Source organism: Plectropomus leopardus, chromosome 3, assembly GCF_026936395.1.
Source record: "Plectropomus leopardus strain MGB_pleo_1.0 chromosome 3, ASM2693639v1, whole genome shotgun sequence".
Classification (NCBI taxonomy): Eukaryota; Metazoa; Chordata; class Actinopteri; order Perciformes; family Serranidae; genus Plectropomus; species Plectropomus leopardus.
In genome coordinates, this window is record NC_142178.1 from 8,682,834 (window position 1) to 8,708,499 (window position 25,666).

General features: G+C 39.7%; 1 protein-coding gene across 4 annotated transcripts in view; it reads right to left on the minus strand.

The window, feature by feature from the left end:
• Positions 1 to 25,666, minus strand: part of grin2bb (glutamate receptor, ionotropic, N-methyl D-aspartate 2B, genome duplicate b) — a 125,896-nt gene that overhangs the window by 47,806 nt on the left and 52,424 nt on the right. For all 4 annotated transcript variants that reach the window (XM_088075498.1, XM_088075500.1, XM_088075497.1 and 1 more), the window contains 3 exons: positions 9,914 to 10,057; positions 6,427 to 6,697; positions 2,482 to 2,674 (listed from right to left, as the gene is read on the minus strand). In XM_088075498.1, coding sequence (XP_087931624.1) covers positions 2,482 to 2,674; positions 6,427 to 6,697; positions 9,914 to 10,057 — 608 coding nt within the window. The remainder of the gene's footprint in view (positions 1 to 2,481; positions 2,675 to 6,426; positions 6,698 to 9,913; positions 10,058 to 25,666) is intronic.

Consider the following 25,666-nt stretch of genomic DNA (forward strand, 5'->3'; position numbering starts at 1 on the left):
AAAGCATGCCCTATGAAGTTAAATGGGGATTAATTATTGAATACCAATGCTCCTGCTTGTTCTGTAATGTGCCAAAAAAAGCAAAAACAAGGAGGTTAAGAGGAAGAGGAAAAGAAGGATGTTTTCCTTTAAAGATGGCTGTGGGTTAGGCTAAAGATAATACAAGATGCTTCTGTAAGTCTGAGAGCTGATGTCTCTGTTCATCTTTTGTTTTAAGTTTTTATTGGCTAATTAAAGTAATTCTCCTTGGGGAATGTGTCGCAATTTCTGTGTGTATTTGTAGTTCATATTGTGCTGCATGTGTGTGGTCGCACATTTGCTTGACTTATTGTCATATTTTCAACTGCGCTTCAGCAACAGAAAACCAAGCTGCTTTTTCCTTGTTATTTTACCCGCCAGCTCCTTTGGCTCTGACTCATATGAATTAAAAAAAAGGTTTCATCGGCTTTTGTTCAGCTCATCTTCTTGCATTGTGCATGACGCCCCGGCTCATTTTCTGTACCAAAGTACATTTCAAAGCTTATAAAACTAGGTGAACAGGGCTCATTGCCTTTTCATTTGCCAGTGAGGGAAGATTGTCTTTCCTAGACCTGGGCTCAAACTCAAAACAATGTTTAATCAGAAGCACAGATTGTTTATTTCAAGTTCTAGCTCCCAAAGACAAAGGATCTGTGCTGAAATCACGGTGTGAAAGCAAACCTGTTCATTTTGAGGTGGACTTTGCAGCCAGAGCCTCGTATTTTTACTCAAATGACCCTTCACGAAGCCAAACTCCACTTAGTTACTGTTGGTGAATCAGTCAAGCCTTATGCAAAAATAACGACGGCAGGCTTTTCATTCAAAATTCATAGCAAATATTGAAATAACTGGTCCTTTGTGGTAAACACGCAGCTTCTCTGGATTTTGTCAGGTGAAATGACATCTGTCTCTCACAGCTGCAGTGAGTTAGTGTAAGCTAATGCTAATACTTAAACCCCGCTGTTTACAGCTGACTTTTTTAATGTTTTGTTTTAAAACAAGAACCCTGCAAAGGGTCTTAAATATCACATGATGGTGTCATATATGATATCATACAACCAGACCCAGGGTAATACCACATCAGCATTGCCACCAGAACAGTTTTTCTCGTGTAACATGCAACATCACTACATGATGTAGTTGGCAAATGACATTACATTTTGACATGACATTACCATTTAAGTGGCCAAATCGAGGAATTAAAACTTATGGGTCCATCGAATGATACCATTGGGACCATAATGTGTTTTTGATGTACATTAACTTCCCAGAACGAATACGTAAATAGCCCTTATTTGAACTATTATGTTCTAAAAGTTGTAAAATTCACAGATAGCTGAAAGCTGCTATTTTCCTACAGTCATTCACATGAGTGAGCCAGAGACAGAGTGATTGGGAGGTGGGGTTTAAGGAAATGTCAGTGCACTTGCTCTGAACTTGCTTCCATGGATGTGGAGGAATGGCCATTGTACACAGCTCTATTATTCATGGGATTAACCAACGCATTCTCACTCCAAAGTTGTCAAATACTGATGCTTAGTCAGTGACCCTACCAGTCAAACTATGACACCCTGGATATGCCTCCAGTGTCAGTTTTGGATGCTAAGATTGTCAATTTATGGCTGTAACATGCATTGTGTCTTTTCAAAATGAACAACCATTTTGGCATGAAATGTACAGTTTTGGCTCCTTAAATGCAGACAGTCTTTATTCTCCATTATCTTCCAACATAGATTTACTTCATTTTTTGGGTTTACCTCCTTAGGTTCGGGCTAAAAACGTACATGGATAGGTTTAGAAAAAACATCATGGTTTGGCTTGAAATTATTTAAGTTTGTTACTAACATCACGCAGCGTCACGTGACATATGTCACTAGCCTAGCATACAAGATATACTGGCATACTATGCAGTGAACTGAATGGTGTTTAAATAAGCTGTTTGTTTGACCGATTCCACCTCCCCTTCTACCTACCTTATGCTGACTTTCTTCCTTTTTTATACAATGGCAGTTGCTCAAAACATAAAAAACATGAAACCACCCAGTGCGCCAGTATCTGACGCCAAAGCGTTGGTATTTGACGAGTTGTAAGTAAGACTGGGTTAAGATAATGCTAGGTTACTACTACAGGTAGTAGGCTAGTTAGTTGGGCGTGCATAAACACAAATTTAAATCCATTCCATACACATTTGCATGTGTTTTGTAAATGTTAAAAAAAAAGGCAGCAACCTCCAAACACTTTAACTACTGTGCAAAACTTAAGCTTGCAAGGAAATCCAGCGTTAGACAGACCTGCTGTGATGAGTTTCATTTGGTAAACTACGACTGGAAAACACTGTTAAGTGACTTGATTTTGCTTACACATTTTCAGTCTACAGTCTACATTACTTGTTTCTGGATTTGTCTATCGCAGCCACTGCCCCCTGTTTTCCCCCAGCTGCCCATCCCCCAATCATTGACTCACTTCAGTATTTCCTTGGAATGGCCAGTGTTGGAGCTCTTTTTGTCAGGTGTCCCGAGGCAGCTTGACTTTAGCAGGGTGTGCGGTCCCCGGTCCAGGATCATGGTGGAGGTCGCCGTGGCAATGACAGCCACTGCATCACGTACCCTGGCCTCGATGTTGTAGTCCCATTCGTCATATGACACCGAGATAAGCCCTGGGAAAGAAAGAAAGAGAGATGGAGTGAGGTGAGAGGGAAGGGATGTATGGAGAGCAGGAGGAAAAAGAAGGTGTAGAAAGAAATATGGAGAAAGTTAAAAAAAAAAAGGAAAGTGTGAGAAAGAGAGGGAGGATACAAACAGGCAGGCAGAGTGCAATGAAAAATAGCCTGAGGGGGGAAATAAATACAAAAATGAAAGCATTTTCGAGGAGGCTGCAAAGTGGCAAAACACTGAGAGAAAATCAAGAGGGCAATCATACCTGCAGTATCTTAATTTGGTCCAAGCCAGTGTGGAGCTGTTTACTTTGCTATTTTTATGAAATAAATGCTCACACAGGTTGAAATCGTGTGGAAAAAAAAATAGCTGAATATGAGTGTTGGTCGAGACTGTGGTCATCCTTCAGCACATTTTGTCATGCTTGGCTTTCCGAGCATGAGGAACTGCTGGCTATCAGATGTCAGCATCCATTTCTCACACTCATAAACAACTGTGCTTTGGGGTTATTTTCCATGTCTGGTGAGGATTACTCGTTCACATTTGAAACCTGCACTGTAAATCTGTTGGAAAAAGGCAAACCTGCATTTTCAGGCAGCCTTGGTGTTGTTGCGGCTTTCACACACGTTAAATGTGGAACTACAGGAGAAAAAGCCTCAAATAAACATGCTTTGTGTGGGGAGGGGTGCATGAGAGAGCCACAGCAAAATGACAAAGGGGTCTCTTTCCTGCCTGACCCGATTCCCTGGAGAGATATTTTCAAAACAACATCACTGGGAATTCTCTTAATGATGGACTCCAGAGAGGCCAAAGCTCAGACTATTATTAGAACTGATGGCCACGATATAAAAGAAAAGCTTGTCAGCCCGCATTTGGCTCACATTCATGTGAGATATTGCAGAATAAATAAAATTAAGACTTTCGGCCAAATGAACTCCCAAACAAATTGTAAACTCACCTACCTGAGGTTAACAGAAATCAGTATGCACCCGACCACTGACTGGAACAGCATAGTGCAAATACGCAAGGAGAGCATTTGCATATATGCAAACAAGCCCATCTGCCACTTGTTCCCACATTTAAATACAAAGCTTTTGAAAACTTAACCACAGAATAATGTTATACACATTTTAGTGTCTTGCTCTACAACACTGAAGCAGAGGAGTTGCTTAAATTAGTTTGGATCTGGCCCCTCTGGTTTTAACATTTGACCTCTGAACCTCTGTCTGCAGATTAGATGAGGTCAGTAAATTACAGCCAGCAAAAGTTGGATTCTTCACTCAAGTTGCACTGTATATGCCTAAATACAAAAAACTTAAAAATCATATTCGTATGAGGCAATGGTATAATATACTGATATGCTGACTGATAGTCTTGTTGCATAATCAAACTAAAGTATTCTCTAATGTCTCAAAAAAAACATCATGATTTAGGATCCTACACATTTTAACCAGAGAATCCTGATAGTGATCCTGAAAAGTTACAATATTGAAGATCTCAGTTTTGCTCTGTTTGACGGCACCTTTAGCAAAAAGCTGTAAGTGTGGTGTGTTTGTTGGCAGACTTTGAGGCTTGACACCAAGCTGGTGAGAGTATTTAAATCAGTTTGATCCATGAGCCCTGCAGCTGGCGAGATGAAAGGGTTACCACAGCACTGACAGTGTGTCTTATTTGGTGTAGGCTGCTTATTAATGAGTGTTTCCCTCTCATGACTTTTCTTGGGAATGTTGCCACAGACACAAAGTTCTTAATACTGCAAAGCATCGGTAGGCCATAGGCTCAATCACTACCTAACAGACATTTATGTAAATACAATTCTTCAAGATCATTACTTTAAACTCAGGGTATGTGCTGACACCGAGAACCACTACGAAACCAGTGTCTTCTGTTCCTTATATTTAAAAAAAAAGACAGATGCTGTTAGCACACAGAAGCTCGTAACCAAAAATGCTATTTGTACCAGAGATCTAAATAGCAAATGTGGCAGCCATTGCACAACCAAAACAAGAAGCCGATAGTGTTTTGTTTTCTCTGCTAACTGTGTAAAACAAAATGCAAAGAAAGAAGTACAACTACTGTGAAGAAACGAGCATCTCTGGCAGCATCAACGTTACATTTTACATCATGTACCCTGCGTTGGATTTGGATTTTGAAGGGAACCGTCTGGATTGCTCTACAGTTAAAAAGGAAATGCGTGATGGCACAAAGCGTGAAGAGGGCACCAAAGCTGCACTCTGTTAAAGCTATACTGTAGAACTGCAGCTATAACAGCCTTCCACACCTCATCACTCCAGATCATCACACCATGCCACTGAAGCTGTCAAGGGTGTGTTTCTGGATGACCTCTGGAAAAATCACTGCAAGGATGATCATTACCAGTCAAGTATAGTATAATACCAGTGATTGAAAGTGGGAGAGAGAGAGGGGAGAGAAATGTTTTTGTGTTATTTGTTTACACTATGATTCAAAACAAAGTATCATAATTATTTTGGAAAGTGTGACCTAATGTGTAAAATTTGACATGTGGCACTTAATGAGCTTTCTCTGCAAAACCCCACTTAGCTGCATTTTTCAGTCAGCAACACTGGTATGACATTTTGAGAAAATGAGATCTCTGTTCAAACCCTGAAAAGGTAATATTAACCTCTTGCTGATCTGGGGCCAGTTTCACAAAAGAGGTTTTAGACTTGTTTCAAGTGTTAGGGCAGTCTTCATTTTGCTGTTATATTAATTAAGACAGTTTCTTAAAACATGGCTTACTTTACACTCATTTTAAGCGTAAAAAAGTTAGCCAGCCAACCCCCATGTTAATTGTGGATGAAAAGAGCCATGTCTCTTTTGTGACAATCCGCTGACTAGACACACTAAATGAATTCTACCATGCGGTTGTGCGCTGCTGCTAACCAGTCAAGTTGTACTTACAGTTTATATTCATGTCTATGACAACATGGATACTTCACAAACATCTTCAGCCCAGCAGCACAGATCTATACAATCAGCATAGTTTCAAGGTGTCTGAACAAATGTCTCCTCTTCTGTTCCTGAGATATGATGCTGTGAAGAGCTTTTGCAGAACATTTTAACAGTGAAGCTGATCTTTGTCTATATGTATATGAAATGTCACATTTTATCCTGTTAGAAATTTGTGTGAAATTTTGTCATAATCAGCTTATGAATTCTTGAGTTATAGCCATAAATATATTTTGCAAAGTCAAAATGACATTGACCCTTGATGTTTGAGCGCTGAAATCTAATCACTTCATTATTTTGTCCAAGTGAAGGTTTGTGCCAAATTTGAGAAAATTCCCTCAACGTGTTGAATGAGACAGACATGGTCACAGTGACCTTGATCTTTAACCTTTGACCACCAAAAAATAATCAGTTCATTCGTGTGTCGAAGTGGATGTTTGCGTAACATTCGAAGAAATTCCCTCACAGCCTTTCTGAAATATTGTGTCGATGAAAATGGGACGGACAATCCAAAAACTAACGCGTCCAGCCAGGGCTATCACCAGCGTGGAAGCATGAAAAGAGTAAAACAGAGCTGACACTTTGGCCACATTTAATATGAAAATCTGACATTGTAGCATAATATATGACTTAAAGTTAGGGAAAAGCATAATAAGTGCCCTTTAAGATAGCCAAAAACTAGACTGCTTTGTGCAACAAATGAATTTAGTCTGTCTGAAGTCTAGCAGTCAGACCTAAGCCAAAGTCAGAGTGTATGAAACTGGCCCCTGGTGTTTGGGTGTACCTGTAGGGAAGACAGAAGGAACGTGGTCTGCATCTCCAGCCACCAGCGACGGCACGATCCAGGTGAAGCCATAACCTGTAAGGCCCACAGAATGGGCCACCTCAAAGATAGTGCTCGCCTCCTCCTTAGTGCAGTAGAGCAGGATAACGGGACTCTGCAGTTTCTTCAGCTGGTTCTGAATCTTGGAATCTCCATCGTCCACTGACATGTCCAGTAGGAAGACTTCTTCTAGCTCCCAGCCCACGAAGCTGTTATCGATGGTACTGCGGACCTGGATGGGAACGGGAGATGTGATTTTAAAACGTGTAGGCTGCACACATACAGTAGATTTTTTCAGAAGAGATACTGGAACAAAATTGACTGAGATGTCTCCTCCTCCAGCTCCCAGATTGCAAAACTGTTCTGTCTTTACACGTCTCTAGAGAGTAGGATGCAGCGGTCGATTTTTGGGAAAAAAAAAAAAAAATACCAAAGACAAGATTAGGTAATCTCTTTTCCCAAATCTTAAGGCTATATCCTTATACTCACAAAGGAAACAAGATGTGATTTTTGGTATTGTAGATCACTAACTAACTCATATATATAATATTTTTTTCACCTTGTAAATTTGTGCTTGTGAGTGTCATCAAGGCGAAATGTGGTCCTGTTGACACCTATTGTAGCGGGAACTAACGCAGAAGTCGTTTTGACTACTTAGTACTCAAGTTGCTAGGTGTTTATATTTCTGCCTGTGGTCAGATTTTGTAAAAATGATATTGTCATAACCATGCAAGATACAGTCAACAAGATTTACAGGCGTGCAGTTCAGATCAAGATGAAAGCTGATTTCAGAGATGAGCGTGGTCCAAGCAAGGGCACTGGAAGTACCCCCCCCCGCTTACGTGGCCCTGGCCCATACCGGTTTTAAGCTATGGATTGCTGTATCTCAGTTTAAATATTGACTCCCGTCTACTGATCCATGATCCAACACAATCTTGAGCACACTGAACAAATGTGGCACGGTTCACCTGTTTACCAGACTCACTTCTCTCATGTCATAAGTTCCATTGCACCATACAAGGGATGCACGATAATATGTGCACGCCAACAACATCGGCTGATACTGGCTTTAAAAATGAGATATGCTGATTTCTGCTGATATGACATCATGATTCTTGAATTTATTTATTTTCTTAATTGACAAAGTAAAAATGTACAAAGCATCAACCCTAAGTTAAAGTATTTTTCGTTTTTTATGAATGAATAAAACATACATTGAAAAGCACTGTATTTAATGTCTCCATCTGCTGGTGGGCCATCACGATAAGACAATGCATAAGAGAGTTAATGATCACTAAAATTAGGTGAGGGGAAAAAACATATATCAATATTGATATCAGCATTGGTTATCGGCTATCGGTTATCGTAAGTTATTTACCAGCATGTCAGATATCGGCAAAAAAAATCCAAAATCATGCATCCCTGCACCATACAAACCAATTTGGCATTGTGGCTATTGCATTCCCATTGCAAGATGGTATCAAGTTTTGTTTTTATTTTGTGTTCCAGGGTAAGAGAGTAAAAGCTGTTCCTTAAACAAAGCGTTTTGTGTGAAGTATATCCCATTACAACGCTTCATTTCTTTGTATTGGAAGGAAGAAAAAGAAACCTTGAATCTATGTGTGTTTGATATTTGCTTGAGAGAGGACAGGAAAAGATTTATGATGCTTGTTATAACTGTATAGCTTTTCTCGCCGCTAAATTCATTGGGGCTTTGAGTCTTTTGTTTTCATAATATTTTTAGATATTTTGCAAATATACAGTTTGTAGGGACAGTGACCTTACCATTTGATAAGAGAGTCTATACATTATATACATTCAGCATTAAGCTAATGAACTATGGACACTAAATTCTCATTCATAACCTCCATTTAGATAATTAATATATTATTTTTCTTTTAAACCAGACTGTTACTCTAACTTTGTTCAAAGGAAAGGCCCTGCCATGCAGCAATATTATTGAGAAATATGATTAGCTGACTTTCAATAACTTTTTATTCATTTCAGATGTGTGTCTGATGTTCAAAGTTATTCAGGATCTCATACCATCCCCTTTAAAGAGTCTGTTCTAAGCCCTGGAGATAAGGAGGCTGAAGCCTCACTGAGTGACTGCATTCAAAAAGACATGCTCGGCCAATCTGCCTTTTCCATTAAAGCAATCAGAAAATGGAACTCACTACCCACTTACATCAGACTCCGCCAAACCTTATCATTTTTAAAAGCTTGAAATTATGGTTTAAACCCAGACAATCGTGCCCGCAGAAATAGTTGCTTTTTGTTAGGATTATTTCATCACTTGTACACAGTCCTCGCTTAATACCAGAATAAAGAAAAAGGATGTAGATAAGACACATATCTTATCAAAGGACAGGAAAACAATATGAAAACTACAGTATTTGTCAGGCCTCTTATAATGGGTCTCCAAAAGACAAGAGTAATGATACCTAATGTGACTGGGACCCAGAGCCGAAGTGAATCTCTCATTTGAATCCACGGTTGAGAAAGTTTACGGCCATTAGCTGTATAATAAGTATCCTGCTGCTTCAGGAGTCAGCTTTCATCAAAGGAATACATTTATCTTAGCATACATTTATCTCAGTTAGCGGAAAATATTCTTAATAATTTTCAACCTTTTCCCAAATAAGGGTGGGAGATATATGGAATATGTTTGATGTATTGCGGTTTGTTTCATGTGGGAAATTTAAAATTGCAACATTGCAAGCATTAAGTATACATTGTCTTATAATATTTTAAGGCAATGGCATGAGGCTTTCTTCCGCATTTTGGCGATCTCTGTCTCACACACACAAGAAGACACACTGTTTGAGCAGGTGATGCATGTATTTTTGTATCTGCAGGGCTTCAGATTGCTACTATTTAGTTGCATTTTATAATCATGGAGCACCAGTGTAACTAGTTAATATTAGTAAAATATGGGGCAGAGACTGCTAGTTTGTTTGCTCACAGTGAATACATTTCACATTTAAGGTGCTAGAAATAGACCGTAAGCTTCTAGTTCACAGCAAAAATCTACACTTCTGGCCTGAGACTGCTCCAAAGTAAAAGCACCAATGGTTCTGCTTTAATTTACTTAATAATGACAGTATTTTATTTAAATTAATTGCGGCAGTATTTCATAAGCTTTCATAAAGCTGACAGTAGCTACTTCATTTAACTCAATAGCAACTGTAGTTCATTTAATAATTTTGTATTTTAGTAGTCTGCAGTAGTTCAGACGAGATTTCAAAACATCAAGATAAAATATCAAGCATCACAATAAAGTCTTAAAATCTTGCAGTATTCATATTGCCCAGCCCTATTACTAAGTGGTATATCATGTATATAGATAGTGCATACTCACCTACTGCTATATTCCCATAGGCAGGTGTGTACAGTGCATGCTGTACAGTACATCTTTATCAAAGTTTCTAAATATAGTTTTATTTACCTTGTTGACAAAGTCCTGGTGGCCGGGGTAGTACGTGGTGACTATGGAGAAGATGTACCAGTCATACTCCTCCATGATGTTCAACATGACAGAGGCCTGCTGCTCGATGGACGGACCAAACTGGAAAAACATGGAGTTGTCGTCCTGGAAACCACAGACAAGGAGCCAATCAGCAAACAAGGTCATGAGTCATGCAGCATGAGAGAGGACTGGAAGGTAGGGCACAGATGATTGTGGAGTGTGTCCAGCTACTGCAAGCCTCAGGAACTAATGTAGTCCTGTTTATTGCTCGGAGTTGTGCTCCGTCTGTGTCTGCTGTAAATGCATGAAAGAATATGTAACGGAATGACAGATTTTCCATTCACCTACTGGATTTACGATATTTTAATCAGAGTGTTTTACTTGTGTGCAGTGTCAAAGGATGCTTTTCCACTAGTTATGAATATTCAGACACAGACAGGGTGACTCATTCATTATCAAGGAGCCCTATCAAAGCTATGATAGCACATTTAGTATGCTGCAGAGAGTACAACAGGTAAGAGGGCCACCTGGTTCAGTGATATTGAATGTAGGGTACCAAATGTGTGGACAGACATCTCTGTCAAAACATTTTTTTTCTAAGGAGAGAGGAGGAAGCGACAAAGTAAGAAGAGCTCTTGGCACTCCAGAAATCTGGTGCCATGGTTTGGTCAAGGGCAGGTCAGTCACCCATGTAAAACTGCCAAGCAACTCATCGCGACACAGAAGTCAAGACGGATTATTCACAAGTGTTAGTGACTGGAGGCGACGTGGCAGAGGCGCTGTAATGAGAACAGCATCATGTCTGGGGTCCTCTGTGTATCCACAGTGAAATATTCTGTTAAAAGGTGACTGAGATGACCAGAGGTGTTGGGTCAGGCCCAAAAATGGACACTGCTTCACTGATTCATAGTCGACATTGCTCAGGAGGTCAAGTAGGTGTTTACATTAAATAGTCTAACATTTTGGGAATTGAGCCAAATAAGAAGACTGACACCACTCTCATGTTTGTGTGTTACATGCAGGGTTGCAGAATGCAAATTTGTGAATCCTAGAATGGTGAGGAATGACCCGCCTTACTCTAACTATGACTGACTACCTCTCATTGCCTTCACTGGTTGGATTGGTTTAGTTTAGGCAACAGGACACGGACTAGTTAGGGTTGGAATAAACATGTCAGGTTATGCCAAACAGAGGCAGCGTAAGCAGAGTAAGGTTGGCCATTCCTTCACCGTCCTAGCCCACTAAGCCATTGAAAAGACGTTTAATACATAAATGTCTTAATACATAACTGTTTACATTTTGGCTATTCAAGGTTAAAATGTGAACGATTAGTAGACTTCAAGTCTGAGCCTAGATGAAAGAGTAAACAGAATTTGTGTATATGACAAAAAAATAAACATTCATGATGTGAACGCCGGGGTATGTAGTTCTTTTGTTAATCATCATGTAGTGTACTTGTAAAGTGTCCTTAGGTCCCATTAAAGGCGCTATATAAATCCAAGCTATTATTATTGTTATTATTATTATCATTTTCAGGTTTTCGTGTATTTTTAATATAGTTGAGGATTCTTTTAAAATATGGCCAAAAATCGGGCTATATGTAGCCCATAAATCTTGATGTATAACAGGCCTAAAGCTGGGAGATGATGTTTAAATGATGTCTATTGCTCAGTAAGAGGATTCGCAAATTCGCCTGCTGGTCGTATTTAGCCTAACTGAGCATAACGGCAAGAAACAGGCAAACAGCTAACTGGCTCTGTCCAAAGTGAGGCGTCTACAGCCATGTTTTAGCTACTGAGTGAGGCTGAAAATAGCCACAGCAGTTCTTTGTGCTAAATGCTAATGTCAGCACGCTATAATGTTCACAATGAAAATGTTAACATTCTGATGTTTAGCAGGTTAACCATGTCTAATGTCGTAGTTTAGAGTCTGCATTAAGCTCAAAGTAGTTTGTCAAAACCAAAACATAGAATACATTTTGACCTGATGATGTTAATACAAGTTAAGGCTTTACCTGAGTCATTAAGTCAAGTTAAGTGAATTTTATTTCTAAAGCCCATTATCACAAATCACACCCGCGTCAGAGGTCTTTACAGCATATGACATCCCTCTGTCCTTAGATCCTCACATTGACTAAGGAAAAACTCCCCCAACAAAACCCCCTATAATGGGGAAAAAAATGGTAGAAACTTCAGAAAGAACGACTGATGGGGATCCCACTTCCAGGACGGACAGACGTGCAGTAGATGTAGTAAAGAACAATTAGATTACAGTAGATGACAAAATTATGTATAGGAAAAAGAGAGAGAAAAATCCTAACAGAGCACTATGCTCTGAAAATGGCGGTTACTCGGGGTTCCTTAAATCTCCAAAAGTAGGATGGAAGCCAGAACCTTCAGCTACCATGCTCTTCTTTTAGTCAAGGAGGAAGACACCATGTCCACATTTAGTATACTTAAGACTTTCCTCTTTGATAAAGCTTATAGTTAGGGCTGGCTCAGGCTTGCCTTGGACCTGCCCCTAGTTAGGCTGACATATGCCTAGTCTGCTGGCGTTCCTGCACATTACAGTTTATCCTCTGGGAGGTAAGAATGCCAGTAGCCTTCCAAATGTAATAGCTATCCATCCAAACGCTGCTAAGAGATTTCACTCAAAACCCAGACTGCAAACCTCATGGTGATGCTCGGGGAAAAGTCAGGAGGAAACAAAAGTTATTAGTATACAACCTCTGGGGAACAAGATTGCTTTACAGAATATAACAGCCTCTCATCCAATATATGTTGAGATATTTCAGTCTGAACCGAAAGTAGTAGTGGACCAACACTACCATAGCCAGAGCCATGCCACCACCATGGCTAGTAATACACATTATAAAACCTCCAAAGTAATGATTTTGGTATGGGGCTGTAAAATCACAAAGAGTTAGATTTCTATTTATGCACGGGGGCCTGCAGTATGAAGCCAGTTAAACATCTTGTTATCTGGCTTTACAAACCCTCTCAATGGCTGTCTGGGAAATTGGCATCATTAAGCTGGTTAGCAAGTGGCTCAGATAACTCTGGATTTCCCTATCCAGCCTCGAGCACCTTCATGTGAAAGAGGCAGCGTTGTTAACTATGGGTCACATCATCAGAACAACGAATGAAGCACTTTATATGACGTGAGATGAGACAGTGATACTTATTATCTACAACAATGTTACATTTTAGGGATAGCAAAAAGTCATATTCATCAGAGTGAAACGAAACGACAGCCCTGTAATCTCACAACAGAATAAGAAGATGTAGAAACACTAGAAGTATTAAAGGAGGCCAAAGCATAGAATACATGTAGGTGTTATTATGACTTCAGTATAGAGTGAGTATTTTTTGCTGTTTAACTGGATGATGAAGAAACTTCTCTCAATATGTCACACAAAACCACTTAAACTGTTTCTGCTACCAAAGAGAATGAGAATGTAGTTAATGCCTGATGAGGTATATCTGAAATGGTGCTTTATAATGACAGGCACCAATTAACAGTGGGCTGATTATTTTTCTAATAAAGATAATCGTTTTCTTTCCAGTGATCATCACATAGGTGTCTCATGTTAATCTGAGCTGCAGTGATGGAATCAGAGTTTAAAAATAGCCACACTGTCAGCTATCACTCCAGGGATAAAATCAGCTTTGCATAATTAAAAATGCAACTGAAATCATCATTAATATTTTCAGGTTGTAAACGATCTCTCTGTTTGTTAGAAGCTTTAAATTGCTTTAAAAACAACAGTAGAAATACAAAGCTTGGAACAATAAAATGATTGTGCTGACCTATAAAAATATATACTTTGTAACTGTCCATCTGCACTTTTATCCTGGTCGGACATTTTTTTTCCAGTGATCTGACTGGCCAGTCTTTAGGGTCATGACAGGTTTTGATCTGATTCCCTGAAGATAACCTTAAGTCGGCTATTTAGCATAAGTTACCACAGTTATTAATCCCACTGAATGAGAACCAGCTTTGCAGTAGGGCTGCACAGTATGAGAAAAAATAACAATATTACAAGAAATTAAAAAAAAATATTGCCATTGCTAAATGAGTCACGATTTTAGTGGGAATAATAATGTTGCATTTTCTACTTCAAGATTATTAAAATGCTGATGTTGGGATTTTCGCTGGGGTCTGAACTTACCAAGAATGTTTGATTATTTGTGCAGCCCTACTTTGTTGTAATGAAAACCCAGTGTTAACCCCGAAGTTACCACACTAACCTCAAATCCTGCTTTGTAGTACAGGCCTCTGGTCAAACGAAGAGATACAACAAGTTAATTAATGAGATTTAGAGATGCTGGCAGGCATAATTAATTAATGTTAACTTTGGAGAGAATTGGGCTAGCTGCCCCCCCACCTTTAGTCTCCATGCTAAGCTAGGCTATCAGCTCATTATTAAATGCAGTGACAGTGGTATTAATTCTCTAATCTGAATCCATCATATTTGTTTTCTTTTTCTTTTGTTTCCATTCAGAATGTCATTAAAATCTAGGTGAAATCAGGGACCGTGTTCATAACAGCATCGTAACAATAAATGCTTTTTAATCAATTACCTCACTCCACTTGTTTTGAACATTAATTTACAATTAAAGGCTAAAGTTCACTCTTCAGTGATTGTGTACATGTGCCCCCCCAAACAACCTTCAGCTGCATGCATCGCTTCACTCTGTATGTTTCATGTTCAGATGCAGCCGTAAACATACGTGGACTACACATATCCATCCACATGTGCAATCGGTCATACATATTAGTCACACAGGAGGCTGAGCACTGCTCGAGTTAAGTGCGCTAACTCAGCTCTACATCAAAGCCCATCTCCCCCCGTCCTCCACTTTTACCCACAGGGACAGAAATGATCAGTTACCTACTTTTCACTGTAATGAGGTAATAACATCACCGTGTCAAGTGACGGTGGAGCGATTGGCAGCAAACGGGGGGGGTGTGCGCATGTGTGTGTAGACTAAAACCTGACATTTTACCTACACTGTGACAGTAAATACACTCCGCTCTTCTCAGGAAGGTAATGACGGTATTCTCGCATGAATGACAGCTAATACACAATTCACCTCTCACCTCACACTTCCATCACTGTTTGAGCATTTCTGCTTCAACATGCTTTTAAATGAATTGCGCTACACGTACTTTAACCTGACGTTATTATTCTATCTGTGCATCTCGTCATTTTTCCATAACGATGCGCACACAAACCCTCAAAGACTATTAAAAAACACAAATTAAGCCCTTTTTAAAGGTAAATGACATATTTATTACCATATATTTAAAGATTTGCATCATATCAGGAACAAATTACCTTGTTGGGTTGCATAGACCAGGCAGGTATGTTTAAAAAAAACATACATGTGGACAAGGTCGTTTTGGTCTTTTCTGGAGCTTTATTGAATGCATGTAAAAATATCATGTAATGCCACCCTTCTCCTTTAAAGGGTTGGTTCACATAAAAAAAGACAAATATATTGTTTTTTCTTTTTTCTGAGTTTTGGTTTTATTTGCCACAATTTTGAGTTTCTATCTCCTTTCTATTTTAAAGTGGAGGTGAGAGGACTTTGGTTTGATATGCTCTCAGCACAAAAAAGTTAAATTAAAAATTTCAACTACAACATCTCTTCCCAGAAAAAAAAATGTCTGGGATAACTGACAGAACATACTGTCAATAGTCAACATAAGGACCATGTCGATAGTAGTGAGTTTTTCTTGGAGGAAACGAAATTAATGTGTGTGTGTGTGTGTGTGTGTGTGTGTGTGTACCTAGGGTAACATAGTGTGTGTACATTATGTTTTCTTGCCAAATTTGCTGGAGGCTCGCAGAATAAATAGACCAGACGCAGAAACTATCACTGCAGATTGCTAACTGGCGACGGAGCTCAGTGGCACAGTGTGTCTTGTCTGAACAGTCAACAGGTTAACATTGGCGCCAGAAGGAAGCAGGAAGTACTTTGTGCACCTCTGCCTCCTGTCTGAACCTGGTGTCGGATTGAATACATTCAAATTTGACTACATTTTTGTATTTATTAATGCATTTAGCATTTCTCCACCAGAATTGATACTGGCAGTGAGGATGACAGGATTTAAAGCTAAATTTAAACTTTTATGTATCTTTTAATTAGTTAATTGGAAAAATAAAATATGAGAAATCCAAGTAATAGAGAAAAATTTAAACCTTCTTCTTGGTTTCTTATATTTTTTGTCTATGAGAGGTTTGCTGGGTGTTGGTCGACTCTTTAGCTATTGCCCTAGCATTTGCTAGTCTTACTGGGGTCAAACACATAAATTATACAATTCAACAAGCAATTATGTACATTATATACATTTAAACATCACATTGCATTAATAAAGAAAAGGAAAAAGAATCACATATCAATTCTTTGAATTCTTAGCTGCTTCTGCAGAAAGTAGTTAAAATCTAATTTCTTCTTTAAATTATCGAGGCTAACCAGGACAGTGTTTTTGGAGAGACATGTTAGTGATAAATTATTTATATGTAATTCTCTGATGCTCTCAACATCCCTTGTATTTGAGTGGCAGCTGAAATCTGAGAAGCAGATATCTGAAAAGTTGGACAAATCAAACAACAACTCTCTGCATGACCAGAAACCACTGGGGGCAACTGGGTAAATATATATATTTTTTTATTTGGGTGAATTGATTTTTCTCTGCTCAACTTCATACATTTTCTCTCTTTAACATGTCGAGCAACAGATAGCAACCCTCTTTTCCATCACTGTTGCTCTGCCGTTCTAAATCTTGCTTTTTTCATTTCCTCTCACTTACTCACACAGTATCTATTTCTCCTTCAGCCCCCTAAACTCCCTCTTTGTCTTGTTATCGCTCTCTCCTGAGTCTTTCTTTCTAAAAGCGGGCTCAGAGAGGTGTAATCACTTGTGAGGCCGAACCTGCCATTCAAAGGGGATCGTGAGGGCACTACTTACTTCATTCTCTCCTTCTTAGATTACAGCTAATCATCATCTCATTCCACTTTCTCTTTTATATCCTAATCACCCCTATTTAATTTCTGTTCTTTATTCACATGGCATTAGTGTCATTTTTTTCCCTCCCTCTCTCTGTCTCTTGACCCCCACCCTCGCCCTATCCTTTTCCTCTCTGTCCTGTTTTTACATAATGTCCTGCAGCTTCGATTAGTTCATATCACACAGGTGTGAAGTGTCCTGCAGGGCGAAGTCTGTGTGTGTCATTACCGGAGCTGCCCATTTCCCTGCCTGCTCGCTTTCCTGCCTGTCGTTTCACATCACACACTGCTCAGCTGTGAGCACAAGAAGGAGGTTTGTCACCTAATTTTAACCGAGCTCTGTTTTTGTGTCTCCTCTCTATAAGCTGGAAGTTACTGTCTGTGAGGTGGGCTACATTTTGTAATTTGTGTTGTCAGACTTGGTTAGACAGTGCTGAAAATGGCCGGAGGGACCGCAGGATGGACGGGTATGACCATGCCTCTCTAGTTGTTGTATGTTTCTTTTTCTACTATTCTTTTTTTTTTTTCAGAATAAACCACAACAAAAGATAGACTCATGGGGCCATATCCACACCCGCAAAGGGTGAAATGCATGCAAAGTGCACTGCAAAGCAGACAGCATCCTGGGTGTGCCTGTCCAAATTTCCATCTATGTAAATTAGGAAATATTCAAAAATTCGGTGCAATATTGTCCCCTTCCTTTGCAAATAAACCTCGCTGCAAATGCCATCTAATTCACAAAGACCAGCACTAATTGCCAAAGGTGGTTACAGTGGTGCTATTTAACGCCATTGAAACCTGTGTTTTAAATAGGCGCAATTTTTCACTCTTCAAAGCTTTTTGAATAATATTGTATTGATATTGGGTGATATTATGGGCGAAATGTATAGTCAGAGGGGGGAATCAAGAGGGTTGTGAGCTTATATCGGATTTTGAAATAAAACAGTTCTGATAGAGCTCAGGATTCTCCCATAATGGTTGCCTTAATAAAAAACAATTTCACCGTTAAAACCTGGGATCTATGTGTAACAGCCAACCTGCGTGGATGTGAAGCCAAATACAGAACGTTAATAGCCATCAAATCCTGGCCGATCCTCTTATTGAAGCAATTGTGGCACCGTGCGTAAAAGCGCACGGCCTATGTCTAATTTTGGAGTGTATAGTGTCAGCTGCTGTGAGATGCTGGAGCCAGCAGCAACACACAGCCAACAAACAAAACTGACGCTTTCTGCAAAATTTTGTGCTCTCTGCAGTTTTCTTTATGAGCCAATCTGTGTTCTAAAATATGAAGAAAAACCTAAAACACTACAAAAAGATCCGCTCACTCAGTTAAATGCAAACCAAAACCAATAAGTTGCCATCACTGTAGCTCTGCTCATAATTTACAGTCTATGATGGAGGTGTACAGAAGGCCCACTCAAAAGTGAGAGGGACACTGTCAAAGCATGCAACTGCTCCCAAGCACCTTTTCTTCAGGGCACGATAGCTGCAACTTGAGATAAACAAGGTTTAACTTATAGCATGCACACCGCATGTCGTGAAGAGGCACAACCAATCAAAGCCAACTATCTGTCATTTCTTTTGAAAATATGAATCTTTGGAAATATGGAAAAGATCATTTTGGTGCATGGCTCCCATGGCTTTTACATCGGTCCGACGGACAATTGTTCAATATACACTTAAAAAACAATGCTCAGCTCTGAGCGCAGTATTTGTGGTTCGCTTAGCAACGTCAGGCTGAACCTGCATCCGTCCACTTGACAGCTGGCCTGATCTAACATTTTTCCCAGGCGGGAAAAGACACAGCATGTGTCCTAGGCCTTTGTTACTGTTGCTACCCTCTCAAAATTGCAATAATGGCTGCAGATTTCACATTCGAAATGATATGTTATATTTTTACCAATTTGTCCTTGATTTCAGACAGTAGTAGACTAAAGCATTTTTTTCATTTCTGGACTGCAACTGACTATCAATGGCAGATTTCATCAGACAGCTAAGAAGCTGATTAAGCTCACGTAACAAAACTGAAAAAGTTTAAAGCTGAGTCGTTTTAAGAGAAGTATCTTTTAAAAAGATACACTTGATAGATACATCATATGCTAAAAGAGGGTGTAAAGCAAAGCTGTATGTCCCGGGAAACTTCACCATTTCATAAGTTAAGATACAATTTTATTTATCCAGAGGGAAACTGTTGCTCAGCAGTTGCAGTACAGAGCAGGGAAGAGTGGCAATATACAGTGTGTAAATATTTGACATCATTATTAATAAATTGCATATCCAAAATATATGCAACACCAAAAAATATAAACATGTTATCAAGAATCATAAAAATACAAGCTGGGTTATAATCCATATAGAAGACAAATGTGACTGGTACAATGTCGGTCAATTCCTGGTCTGATATTTTCCTTGTCTGCTTTTCTGTGTAACTCCAGTTCCTGCCACTCACACCTGCCCTGCAGTAACCCCTGTGTTCCTGCCATTCCCCATCATCTGACCTCATCGTCTGAATAGCATATCTACAGACCCACCTGCACTCAGTCCCCGCCAGATCGTCTATTGTGCTTCTGCCTCAGTGTTCCTGCCATTTTCTCCGCCTGCTTGAATTTTTTATTTTTTTTTGCCTGTTTTCGACCTCAAGTAAACCTTGACTTTATATTTTACCTACCTGGTCTCAGATTCATGCTTTCAGGTTCAAACCTTTTCTTGCTGAGCCTTTACAGTAACACTATCAGAAAAAAAAACACAAAACATTGGCTGGAGTATGAACTTCCCCAAATCTTACAACTATAAAAAGTGCCCAGAAATAAGAGAAAAACAAACAATTTTTTTGTCTCCTCTGTGTAAGACATTATCTCCTACATATCATATGTAAGAGATAATATCTCATACAAAGGAGATAAACTTTTGGCCAACATTGCTGGAAAATTTGTTTTTCTTACCTTGCCTTTTAGAGCTTCTGCAGAGGAACTTTAGCAGTCTGGCTTTAATGTCTGATGGGACTTTTTTAACCTTGTGTTACAGGGATAGTTCAGAGCTTTTGAGCAGGGGTTGTATGCAGCATTTATCTTTGGTCAGTGTGCTAAATACAGTAGATGGTGGTCAGCACGCCCCCAGACTGGAGAAGTCTGACATGAAAGCTAAGCAATGTGCTGTTGTGGATGAGGGCAGCAGCAACAATATGTACTCTAGCCACTTAAAAGAAAATCATTATCAGTTAAAGAGTACACTATTTTTCTTCTTCTTTTTTTTCATTTTTGAACGTCACACAGAAATTTTCAACAGGGAAATGAAGTTGTTGTATTGCTCTCCTTAAAGCCAGACTCCACTGAAAAAAGCAGTAATTGAACATTGCTGAACACAGGAGCTGCTGGTCTACTGCTGCCTCAATCAGTTAGTTTGTTGCCTTATTGTGTGACTTTGGTGTTTTTAAGGGTTAGTTTGAATTCAGCAAAGTAACAAATAACACTAACTAAGTAACTAATCAAAGCAGCGGTAAACCACCAGCTTCTGTGTTCAGTGAGCTTAAAGTAAGTCTGGTAGCTTTGACCAGTGCATAGATGGGGAACTGAAGCCGTTATCAGCTTCCCTGTTGGAGTCAGCTATCTTACATTAAGGTAAAGCACTGTAAATACTTTCAGTATAAACTGTCACTTAAGCTGTTACTGATGTTTTAAGGTGGCTAAATTACATTTTGCTGCTGGCCCTTTCAAATCTGTATATTGTTTAGCTTTCATGGTTAGCTTTCATGATGGCACTACTGCCACCTCTCCAAATTGGGGGGGGCGTGCCAACCGACATCTACTGTGGGTACCCAATACAACCCCACATCAAAAAATCTGAATCATCCCTTTAAAAATAAGGTTATGTTTGCTGTCAATTTTTTTATTTTTATTTCCATCAATAAAGCACATAGGCACATAGGTAGTTACTTTTTTTTATCCCTTTTTTAAAAATTGCGTTTATTATTAAGATGACAGCGCACAGGTAAATTCCACAGAGAGTTTTTCAGTGGCAGGTCACGACCAATTAATGTATTATTGTCAGTTTAGTCTTTGTTTCTTTACATCACTAATCACACTTCCCCTCTTGTTTCTTCCCACTGATTCTCTCTCATCTTGACTAACATCAAACACACTTTGGTGTTCGAGCCTCAGCACAGGAATCTTAAAATAGTCTAGGTGTAGTGGCACTGAATCTGCAACAGATAGCTGTGTGAATTAGCCCCCCCCCCCAAAAAAAAAAAGGCTGGTGGAGGAGTGAATCACTTGGGAGGCTTTATTCAACCTTTGTGCAGATATAGCACCAGAGAGCTAGCTTAGTAACACAAACCTCTGTGTCTCATTCCCGCTCCCTGAGGTACCGCAGTGCTGCCTATGAGTTCAACCTCCAGTGAAGACGGTGACTCCACACTCTCAGTGAACTCGCTGGAGGCCCGGTGGATGACGGAAATACACAGTATGTTAATGCACAGACTCATTTGTGTAAACAGAACCACAAACTTTTCTATTTTTTCACAGATTGATCCCAAAGGTGCTGACGTCTCTCCCCCTCAGTGTCACATTTAAATGAAACATGTCTGCCAGTGAAGCGTCAGGGGCTGCTGCATGACTTAAACCCATAAAGACAGTAAGTAATGGGTGCGTTTGATTTTGCTCAGATGGTCACGGACGCTTCCTTAGATCTGTAGCCGGTGCTGAGCCTGCCTCTGCGGCTGCAGCTGCTGCGTCAGTGTGCGGTACTGTACGAGAGCTGAGGGGAGCGAGCCTGAAGCGGGAGGGCTGAAAGGATTTGGCAACTCATCTTCATGTCATGCCAATGAAAGCCTGTCTCCAATTAGATTTGCAGAGGAAGAGCGACATATCGGCCCACTGCTCAACAAGCCCTGGTGGGAGAGGATTGGAGGGTAAAGAGACGGAGTGAGAGAGAGATGCAGACACAGAAGAAAAGGGGGGGGGGGCTGTTAAGGCTGAGAGCGATAGAGAGGAGTCTCGCTTGAGAAAGCAGGCGAACCCTTAGAAGTCACAGAGGCAGGGGCTCACAAACACACACACATAAAAACACACACAAAAGTGGCAGTGTACACATCGTTCCCTCCAACACCGCTTTTTCCACTTCATCACACTCGTCTTTCTCCACCTTTCATCTTCCTCCCTCTGTCTATCTCTCCTGCTCGCAGTCTGAGCACTGCCGCTGTCAATCCCCCCCTCAGTCTGAGCCCAACGTGCTTCATCATCATCTTTCTAATCAAACACACACACTGTGTTAATTAATCTCATATTCGGCTGTTTAATTATCAATGACCCTGTTTCGACGTCTCTCTCCCAGCTTCATTCAGTACACTTCATTTTAAACATCCCATAATGTTCTGATTGAATTACTCCTGCTATTTTTGTCGAGGAAATGATTTCAGAAGCGCTGAAATATGATTCACTCCCACAGCAGCCAGTAGAGCGACGATGATGGCAGCGTCTTCTATACAGGACAATCTTCTGAGCACAAGGCTGCTTTTGAGACCATAAAATATGTTCAGCAACCGCAAAAACAGTATAAAAAGAAAATCTACTTGATTACACTCATTGGCGATTATTTTTAAATGGTATGAATTGTATTCTACAGTTGAAATACAGCCAGCCTGTAAAACTACATTATGTGGGCAATAATTAATAGTTCAGGATAATAGGAGGTGATTTTGTGATGTGTGTGTAAACATAATAGCTTAATCTAACCCAGGAATAAACAAATTAAGTCAATAGTTTGCCTCTTGTAACATAATTGTAGTTGATGTGTTTTGTCTTCCATTAGTACAGCTTGAATAATTTTGATATATTACGGTCAAGATACAGAAGTAGCAATTAGATATGAGATAAGAAAGAAAATATGCTAATAATTGTGTTTTTCTCCAGTATTGTAGTTCCTAATTTTGTGAAAAATTCCTATTTTGTTTCAGCAATAAATCATTGCCAGTGGAAGTAGGATAGTTCAGTGGGTTTTTTTTTTGTTGTTGTTTTTGTAGGGTTGTATAGAGTACTTATAGACACAGACAGGATATTATAAATGTGTACGCAACAATATTTTGACAGCTTTACCTTAATGTCAGACAGTGATTTCCACCTTGAAAATGAAGTTGTTGTATTGCTTAAAAGCCAGACTGGGGCGCCCAGTGGTTCAGTGGATAGAGCAGGCGCCACATGTATGAAGGCAGTGTCCTTGAAGCAGCGGCAGTGGGTTTGATTCCAGCTCGCAGCCCTTTGCTACATGTCATCCCCTCTCTCTCCCCCTTTCACACTATTGTGCTGTCCTATCTAATAAAGGCAAAAATGCCACAAAAAAGAGAACAAAATAAAAATTAAAAATTAAAGCCAGACTCCACTACAAAAAAAGTGATTTTGTGGAGTGACAGTGGAGTCTGGCTTTTCACAACAGTCAACTGTTTAGCTTAGAATGTCATGAAATAGTGCTTCTACATACACACATACACTCACCCACTCACTCCAAAGCTTAAAGTGCCATGTGCATCATCTTGTGCTAGCTTTGTTCAGTGGTGCAATGGCTGCAGGTATAAATGTATCCCAATGTCATTTTGTTCTGTACCTAAGGGCCGCAAACTGGTGGCCAGAGCAAAGAAGCTTTTGGGTACGTTTGGATACCTTTACAGAAGTACCAGAAGCCACTTGGCAGCAACCCCATGTGACAATGGTCCAACCACACACCTCAGGACACAACCGGCACCTCTTTGTAACACTCACACAACACAAGGATTTCTAGGACTGGATGAATCACCCCATCACACGCACGCACGCACGCACACACACACACACACACACACACAAAATCAAAATGTAATTGCTTGTACAGAAATGTCTATAGGAATATATTCACAAAGATTTTATCATTTCAAATTTAGAAATATGATAAAACACAGTCAGAACTGGCAAACACATTCATCACTGACAAAGACATGCACACGCACACACACACACACACACAAACTGACAGATACCTCCAGAGGGGAAAAGCAAGATTTAAAACAAGCTTCTACTAGTTTACACAATAAACACAGCGCTCTACAGATCCAGCAGAGTTCTGAATGTCTTGGTTCAAAGTTATTTTCTGACATTATTTATAGTGCCTGCTTTTTCCACTTTGCCTTTCAGTAATGCACTGTCGGTTCAACAAAATACGTGGGCTAAAAATTCATTAAATTCCAAAATGTTTTTCATGGAAGTGGATGAATGTGGTTTAGCCGGAATTGCATGACGTTAGATTTTTCATTTAAAACCCTCCATTACAACAATGGCCTGGAAAGTGTATCAAGACCTATATAGTACATAATTATACGCTGACTCTCTCAGCAGTCACTGGAAGGCAGTTTTCTCGTTTCCTCTCCACCTGGTGAGTAGCTCACAAGTCAAATCATAAATTATGTTCTAGCTACTTATAAAAGGCTCGCTACATACATTACTCGGTTCTCTGCAGAAAGCTGTTATTAGTTTGAAACAGCATTGTGATGCTGACTGCCATCAAAATATTTGCATATTTGGTTATATGATGCATACTGCTCATAGAAGACGTAAACAAGTGACTCACCTCAACTTACAAACAGCACCGTCGGCACAAATTTATCACTGATCAACAACTTTGGTCCATGACGAGGTATTATATGAGTAATGGCTGGGTTTCCATTACATTTATTAGAGGTTTACTTTAATCAGACAGCATGAATTTCTGGAGTTGTAATGGCCCTCTGACCTTTTCTCTACAACCACCATAAAATCAAACAAGACACAAGAAATACTAATGTCTACAGGAAAAACTGCCATTAGATGTACTAAGAATTGCAATGCTTTCTAATGGATGAACCCCTTTCATTTTTCACTCTAATGGGAGGTTGAACATTACATTTTAGCTCCACTACTGATAATAACAAGACTTTCAATATGTTGCTTGCACTTTCTTACACTCCGTGATGCACTAAGGTAAATATTGTAACCTCCAGCAGGTCATTTCTTGTTTAAATGTAAATGATTATTATTATTTGACAACATGTAGCACCCAACCAGTTACAGTATCCATTACTCATGACCTATCTGACAGCTGGCAGTTAAGCCATGTGCTTACATGCTGTCTAAATGAGTCAACTTTATCCTGATTTATCAAGTTGATATGACACTTACTAACAATGACATCATTTGCAAATCAATATGAAAAAGGGAGAAATAGGCTCAATCACTGGCTGAGGAAATGAACGAGGCAGAGTGCCATATTGCTTATACTTGGCTAAGGCAGCGGTGTGAGCCCACTGCTGACAGACTCGAGGAGGCGGCAGCATTCAGTCGTCACTCAGGGAATTAAAGTCCCTTGTGTTGCACCCTATTTGAATGTTTTACGTTCTTACTCCAAACTTCAAATTGTCACTGAAATAGCTAATTATTCTGTGAATGCCTTCCATTTATCGCCATTATGAAGTGCAAATATGCCTGCAGGCATGCTGGGGCACTGAAGGGAACACCTGTGCTTTACATTTGTCTGATCAGATTAATGCAGTTAAATGTAACTGAAAAACACAAAACACATGACAGACAGCTTTTGTCCTACTCTGAAGCACATATAACCAGCTACTATGTAACCAAGACTCTTAATAACTTATGATTAATATGAAATATTTAATGCTGAAAACACACCCAGGAGTGGAAAAGTGCGGCCTGCAGTGGTCT